This window comes from Lupinus angustifolius, chromosome LG04 (genome assembly GCF_001865875.1).
Source record: "Lupinus angustifolius cultivar Tanjil chromosome LG04, LupAngTanjil_v1.0, whole genome shotgun sequence".
NCBI lineage: Eukaryota > Viridiplantae > Streptophyta > Magnoliopsida > Fabales > Fabaceae > Lupinus > Lupinus angustifolius.
In genome coordinates, this window is record NC_032012.1 from 770,138 (window position 1) to 778,431 (window position 8,294).

Here is an 8,294-nt window from a genome sequence, read left to right on the forward strand (position 1 = left end):
TCTTATTCTATTGTTCTAATATTGTGAGGAATATTTGAGTGTTCGAGAGATACTTGAGTGAGAGTGATATTTGGTGTACTTGAGTTTTGGAAAGTGAGTGAAATACTGAGTGAATTTTTAATTCTCTTTTATCATAGTGGAATTATTCTCGTTATTCTTCAGTCATGTACGTAAGCAAATTGTCGAACCACATTAATTTCATAATATCATTTTCTTTATTATATTTTATTCATGAGTCTTCCATACCAACAATAACTCGTACCGACACTTGGGTCATCCTAACAATGTGTCTCATCAATGCCTTCATGGTCCTCCACAATTATAAAAATCACTATTAACTATTTTCAACCAAACAACCTATCAAATGTAACAAATTACATTATATGTAACAACAGTAGAATATTGTGATTATACAAATTTGTAAGTCTTTCAATTACAGTATGAAATTAATATGAAAGTTGAGACCAAGAATGAAATAGTAAATGATTGAATAGAAACTACTAAATTTAACTCAATGCTATTTAATATATATTTTTATATGTAACTCAATACAAGTAACAACAATATGTAACATTTACTTATAACATAGACTGTTAGGGGACACAATAGTAACATTTAATTGCATTTCAATAACAACAATACTCGACAATTAGGTACATCATGCACACCATAAGCAAGTAGTAGCATAAAACAACAACAATATGGGTTTGGGGAAATTTGAGAGGAGTGCTAAGTGAAGGAATACAAAATGGATTCAGGGAGGCAAATTGAATAAAATCCTCCTCTAATCATTAGCTTTATTTATTGGTGTGCGTGATTTTATTTACTTGGGAGGTTTGGAAAGCATCCATAAAAAACCTCTACTAATTGCAATATTTTTACTAGTGAGTAGATAGGAAGTTCTGATGTAGGCTTTATGTGGTAATAACAAATGGACATAGATTTAAAATTAGACTTGGTGTTTGCATGGTCCATAGCATCTTCAGATGTGTGGCGATTGGATCGAACACCAGGTTATCTTGAAATTGAAGTGATTGTTGAATCACATGGACAATTTGGATTGTAAGCAATAATAGTATAATTAATAAATATGACACATTAAAATTCTACAACTCTTCAACAGAGACGAGTCGAAAACATAGATAAAGTCAAAAATACAAACGAGTCAGATTTTTAGACTAGACTAAAAATTGAATATACTTGCAAGTAGACTAAGGAATGTGATTGGAAGGTAATTAATGACAATCTATCAACTTTTATTAAAGGAAGACATATTCTAGACTGTGTGATAACTCTATTGAAATTATTGACAATGCGAAAAGAAAAGGAGCATGATGTGTTTTTTTCACTAAAAGCAATCTCCTGTGGTTGAATGCTCTAACATAGCCTTGTCTTAGGCATCCTAGTGGGTAATATCATAGATGTGGAGTTTGGAAACCCTTTATTGAAAGAATGAGAACAAGATTATCATATTAGAAAAAGAATCATATTTGTAGTTGATCTACGTGTATACTTATGTTCTTTCTATAAAGCTTTATCCACTGTTGGGATTCTATAACAAAAATATAAAGTGACTTCCTTGAAGTGGATCCGAGAGCAAATGAAAAACAAATAAGGGCAAATCAGAAAATTTACGTAGATAAAAATTTAAGAAAGGATTCGGGATTAAAGACATTCATCTTTTTGATCTTGCTCTTTTAGGGAAATGGAAATAAAGAATGCTTATTTGTCCACCAAATGAATTTAAAGGATTTATTTTAAACAAAACTTATGAGAAAATTTTGTATAAAAAAATTAATAATTTAGAGGAAAATAAAGTTGCTTTGTAAAAATTAATATTGTTGTGACTAACGTTGGGCCGGGTGCAAATCAAATTGCCCCAAGGGTCCAAACCCTTGGACTGCTACATTCTCTGCAAAAATTTCTTTCCTCGACTAACGACGGAGCAATCCAGCCACCCCTTCTTCGACAGCCATTCGCCGCCACTAACCCACCGCCTCCGTTCACCGGTCGTTCACCATTTCCGTATAGCCGCTGCCATCGCTTTCGCCTCACCCGTTTTCATTTACAATACAGCCATCATCGTCATCTTCTCTCTAAATCACTTTTGTATAAATTTTGCATACCAGTATTTTGCATAAGAACCCATTTTTGAATAAATTTGTAATCTTTACCCACCCATTGAAGAAAATGGAGGACGATGGTTCCAACCCACTTCGCCGTATGTCAAGCCGAACCCGAAAGGTTGCCTCTAAAATGGTTGCTGCACTTTCTAGCTCTGACAACCGTACCCAGGTATGTCTACTCTCTTCGTCAATTTTGCGTATTTTATTACCTTTTCAATTTTAGGCTCCTTTTGCGAGTTGAATTTTTTAGGGCAATGGAGGTTTCAGTAATGAAATACACTTGTGAGGGATGACTCTTAAGTCTTCTGTTTCTTTTCATTCTCTTGCAAAACCCAACTCGTATATATTTGATTTGAAACTATGATATGTCTAAGGTTCAATATTGAATAAAATTCAGAGGTTTTGCTTGACTTTGTGTTTGTCAGCAAACGATTCGAAATGCCTCAACTTTTTTAGAATAGGTTCGAGTCAAATAGATATGATTCGAAGCACTTTACACTATTTCAGAAACCCAAAGACTCAATTGTATGGATATGTAAAGTATATGATTTCCAATCTTATTTTCAGTCTTTGGAGGGTAATAGAGGGAAGCTATGTGCTTGAGAACCATAAAATACACTTATGAGATATTGTGAAACTTTCTCTTTCCTTTCGTTCCAATCCAATAATCAATTCGCAAACAAACCTTAGAGATTAGTTTTTCAATAGAAAAATTAATAAATAGGTATCCTCCGCAGAACTAGACTAATCCTGGTGCTGTGATTGCCATTTGAATACCACAGTGGCCCTTCTCAGTGCTCGAACTGTAGATCTGGTGGTCAAATTTTCAATTTTCATTAGACATTGTGTTTATATTTTTTTTTTCTTTTTTTCTGTTTAGGCAGCTCTTGCACGCCTCGATGCTTTGGAGAATGACAATGCTGGATTTGAGGTTGCAGATGCTAATAATGATGATGATGAAGCTTCTCTAGATGATGAAGACCAAGGTTTCTTTTTTTTGACTAAATTATTTCTCCCTTTGAATTGCTTTTGTTCAATTTTGATTCCATTTGCTGAAGCCTGAAAATTGAGAAGTACATCAGTTATTGGGAAACAATTGAATTGTATATGAACATTGTACATCATTTGACATACTATGCAAAAGGTTGCATTTTGTTGTGTTCATCTTAGGCGGCATTTTGTAGATGTGCTAGAACGAGAGGGGTCATAACTCATAACATATAAGTTATATTAAATGTTTAATGTATTTTATAAATTGAATAAAACATGACCTAAGGGTTAAAAAGTTTGGCATTTTGTTTATACTAAAAAGGTGGAATCAAAGTGAACTCGACAGGACATGCTGTTGTATTCTATTCTGTCCGCGCGCTTCATTAGTTTGTTTTGATTCTCTCATTTTTGTTGTTGTTGTTGTTTACACTTTGGACATTACTTTCTGCAGTGTATATGCAAAAGAAGCAGTCTAAGGGCACCAAAAGGAAAACAAGGCAGGCAAAAGCATTGGAAGCTAGGAAGGCTCCCAGAACATTCCTTGAGCTCTTACATGAGGTGATTAATCCCTGAAGAGATCATGAACTGTGATAATCTATCATTTTTAATCTTACCTTGGTTTTTTTAAATCCTCTTTCCTACAAATGCAGGCAAACTTAGAGTCATTGCCTGCAAATGTTCCCACTTATTGGAAAGCAGCAGTTGGACCTCCCAGCTCAACATCCCGTCGCCACTTCTGTACTGTTTGTGGTTTTTCTGCTAATTACACATGTGTGAGATGCGGTATGCGCTTTTGTTCTTATCGATGTCAAAACGTGCACAATGACACCCGTTGCTTGAAATTTGTAGCCTGAAGCATATGGCTTTTTGAGCCCAGCATTGGACTCGTACTGTCACAAGGTGTCAGTATATCGGTGTTAATGTAAGGATATTCAGAAGCTGTGGAAAAGCAAGTTCCTTTCTCGACCTCTCCCCCTCCTCAACATGAAAAGCCACATCCTGAAATCTAATGGCCATGACCTGTTACTGCCTGAAAACCATATATTCTGACTCATGTTTAAAGATTCCCTAAGCTGCAATATCCTATAGGTGTTATTTAGAATGTTAGCTTTATTATTTCAAAGATTTTTCCTTTTTGTCTTTGCTTATAGAGCTTTCCTTTATCTGCTTGTGTACATTTTTTCTTGTTTCCATGACCAGTCAGGATCAACTTCACATGCTTGTTCATAGTGGACTTCTAAAAACTAAAATATTTTGCATGCACTGTTAGAGTTGTGTAGTAAATCATGGATAGCGGAATGGAGCCTTAAGCACCAAAAAATGCCTTGTTGAAATGTGAAATAACGGGTGAGGTGGTTGTGAAGTCGTCCATTTCTTTTCCTTCCTCTCCAAAAATCAAATAAGACTGCCTTGTTGAAATGTCAAAATTGCAAAAACCAAGGCTGCCTCCTTATACTCATGTATAGTTTCCTCCAACTGATATGTCATTTGAGAAATAAATTGAAATTTTGAGAGTTCCTTTTGTTTTACATTCAAATGAAAAGGAGGATGATCCTATATTAATAAGAATGCTATATAATCATGTAAGAATCTTGCAATAACGAATGTAATCGTAAATCCAATTACCAACAAGACGTTGGTCTAGTGGTGTAAGGTGTCGCTAGATTCCAAGGTAACCAAAAAGTCAAGGATTCATTTGACATTTGTTGGGAGGGACAGTTATGAACTTCGAAAGGGATTAGTTCTTTACTAAAAAGGTGAGATGATACACTTAGTAATAACATAAAAAAATTCAATTATACCAACATGTATATGAAATGAAATTAGATAAAATTAAATCAAGCCTAAATCAAATGATATTGCAATATATCAAATCATATCTTTAACATACCTTCAAAGTCAGTTGGTGTAGAAAATCAGCCAGTATGGAGGTGGTTAGACAGCATTTGGACAACACAATGAAAGTGGAGTCAAGTTGCATTTGGCATTAAACAAATTGTACTTAGGTTTGAGCTACATCTTACATAGACAAACTTCCATGTGGGATTAGTCAAAACTGAGAGGGGACGATGAAATCAGACAAAACTAATCAGAGGCATTAGTGTATGCTCAGTAGTGTAACCTATTTTTTTTTTTTGTTCTTAAACGAGTCCAACAACTTATTTTATAATTATTCACATTTCCCAATAAATTAAGTAATTTTTTCACTTTTCATTTCAATGGTACAACTAATATTTTGTCCTTAAATGGATTCTATCATTTGTTTATTTTCTACAACGCTCACTGAAGTGAGCATTGCTAAATGGTTGAAAGTACACATTTAATAATATTCATTCAAGCGAGAGTTGCTAAATGTCTATTCTATACTTATAATCACACTCATTCTAGTGAGCACTGTTAAATGTCTACTTTATACTCTTAACAACATTCACTTAAGCTAACGTTGTTAAATATCTACTTTAACAACGTACGCTCAAATGAACGTTCTTAAATATTTATTTTCTACTTTTAACAGTGGTTACTCAAACAATCGCGGTTAAATGTCACTTTTTTGAATACGAAGAAAATAAATTTAGAGGAGTCGCACGTTCCCCTTTTTCAATGTTGGATTAATATATTTTCCTCTTTCTCTTTTTTCATTTTTTGATTATTTTAAACGTCCTGCAAAAATAAGAATCATACTCTAATTAGAGAATAATTGTTTATTTACAAACAAAAACATATTACTCACAACGTGACAAAAATTTACAAATGATCCTTATTTTAATAATGACTACTGCCAAAGATACTTGTGAAAGTGATACCCTAGCAAAGAAGAATTCTAAGGCGGTCCAACAATGCTTTTAGTGGAATTATACAAAACTAATAGGAAACAGTGGATTAGACATAACTCATCAAAGGTAATGGCAAAACACTTAGGATGATTCCACGAACTCTACACAATGAAAAAATGAAACTCTCAAGATGGGTTATATATCATGTCTTTAGGATGATTCAAATAAATTATTATAAGAAGTCCTTAATGTGGTTAGTTGGGTGTGGTAGAAATCATAGCTCGACTTAGTTGGATGTGGTAGAAGTCAACAATGAAAAAATGGCAAGCTTGAAGCTAAGTAGAAATCATAGCTCGACTTAGTTGGGTGTGGTTCAAAAGTGTACTTAATGTGGTGCTTGTGTTATTGTATGAGGAGGGAGATGAATTTGTTAGAATATCTGACAATTTATGGGTTACAAATATAATTTTATGATTGTGTTATGACCATTATATAATTAGCCAAAATATAAAATGATATTCAGTAATTAATTTGGTGGCTAAGGGCATATGTGTCATGAAATAATATAAGTGTAGATACCTTCGGGCAATTTCTGATTTGATGAATGGACTGAATCAGAATTATTGCAACTTAAGTAGTAACCACTACGGGGTTACTTTTATGGGTTATGGTCCCGATTTGTAGAGCAATAGGTTTTCAAGGTGTAAGGTTGAGGAAAATAAGGTAGGATGAGGATAGTGTTATCCACAAGGATATAACACTATCAACTCATCCATTTGGTACATAAGGCATAAAGCAACCATAAGGCTCCCAAAAAAAACACAACACAACACACTCTTAAGCTAAGGCATTTCTCTCATTCTCCTCTATAGAGAAACTAAGGAAAACCATTCGGCGCTCTATCATCTGGAAGATCATCGCACCCTCATACCTTAGAGATCCCGGAAATGGCTCAACAAGGTATGTTCTTTGTCTTCACCATGAACTCATTTGGGGTTTCTTCGGTCTGGACCATGGTTGTTCCATTTGGGTTTATGTATGGGCATAAACATTAGGTTACGGGAACAAGCCATGGTCATAAGGACTGGAAATTAGGTTTTCTCCAACAAGTGGTATCAGAGCCACCCCAATATGATTCATGTGTGAAATTAGGTTTTCATGTTCTTCCCCAAATCTCGTTTGGTTTAGGGTTTTTGATGTTCTATTTTTTGTCATCAATCGATTAGGAAAAACATTTATGCTTATCCATATGAACATAAAAGGATTTGATATGAATAAATGTTGTTTTTCTGCTATTTTTTCTTGATTTTTGGGTGATTTTTCGAAGAACAGCGATGCAGAAATCGCACTGTTTGTCTTCTGTCGCAGTGTCGAGAGTCTCTCGCTCGAGCGAGACTGGCTCGCCCAAGCGAGAGCTAAACAGAAGCTTTGGCTTCAATTGCACTCAAGCGAAGAGATCCTCGCCCAAGTGACAGCTCGCCCAAGCGAGTGTTCAGGCGACATAAGGCTCGCTTCATCGAGAAGGTCTCGCTCAAGCAAGAACCAAAAAAAAACATTGGTTTCAATTGCGCTCAAGCGAGAGTATCTTGCTCAAGCAAGGATACATCGCCTAAGCTAGAGAGTACCTCGCTCAAGCGAGAGTACGATACAGTTTATGGGGCTTTGGTATCATTGTGCATTGATTTTAATTGTTGTTTGGTTGTCCATTAAGGTTGTCTGTTATTTTAAGTGAGCCAATTGAAGTGAAATGTCACCAAAGTGACCTCTCTCATAGATATAACTCATAAGGAATATTAGATGTAAGTGTGTATGATAATTCATGCGAGTATTAGCTGGCCCAAAGGAAAGTTGATATTTGGCTAAAGATCATATACACCTATGATGATAAACATGTCATAATTCTAAAGTTTTATACATGTGACTGATGAATCGATCCAAAGAGAGATTCGTCAGTTAACATGCCTTATTATGAATGTTTGATCATTACAACAAGAGTACCACTTGCAGTTGATATCACTGTCCAAAGACTTGATATTGATGGTGCACTAGGTATCTTGATTTGGATAACTTGATGTTGATGGTGCACTAGGTATCTTGATTTGGACATACCATTGTTTAAGCACATTGATAATTTTAAGTTGTGAACATATTTTAATACTTTGTCTTTTGTTTAAATTAGCTACATCGATTGCCTTAATATCTGCAATTTTAAATTCGGTTCCGGTCCTTAATGGTGAAAATTTTAAGGACTGGAAAGAGAACATGGAAATTTTTCTTGGCTGCATGGATCTGGACTATGCATTAAGGGTAGAGCAACCCCCTTCTCCTTTGGAATCCAGTGCCTCTGAAGAGAGGAAGGATTATGAGAAGTGGGATCGCTCTAATCGCATGAGTCTGATGATCA

At 35.0% G+C, this 8,294-nt stretch overlaps 1 protein-coding gene across 2 annotated transcripts in view; it reads left to right on the top strand.

Moving 5' to 3' along the window:
* The window catches only part of LOC109344985 (SWR1 complex subunit 6), a 10,402-nt gene continuing 3,971 nt past the window's right edge, over window positions 1,864-8,294 (top strand). The window contains exons 1-4 of one of the 2 annotated variants that reach the window (XR_002107372.1): window positions 1,864-2,295; window positions 3,007-3,112; window positions 3,568-3,674; window positions 3,767-4,038. Coding sequence is in view for 1 of the 2 variants with exons in the window: in XM_019583727.1 (XP_019439272.1) it covers window positions 2,191-2,295; window positions 3,007-3,112; window positions 3,568-3,674; window positions 3,767-3,970 (522 nt within the window). In the remaining variant the exon portion in view is untranslated. Of the gene's footprint in view, window positions 2,296-3,006; window positions 3,113-3,567; window positions 3,675-3,766; window positions 4,338-8,294 lie in introns of those variants that run through there. The other variant, XM_019583727.1, reaches the window with a different exon arrangement.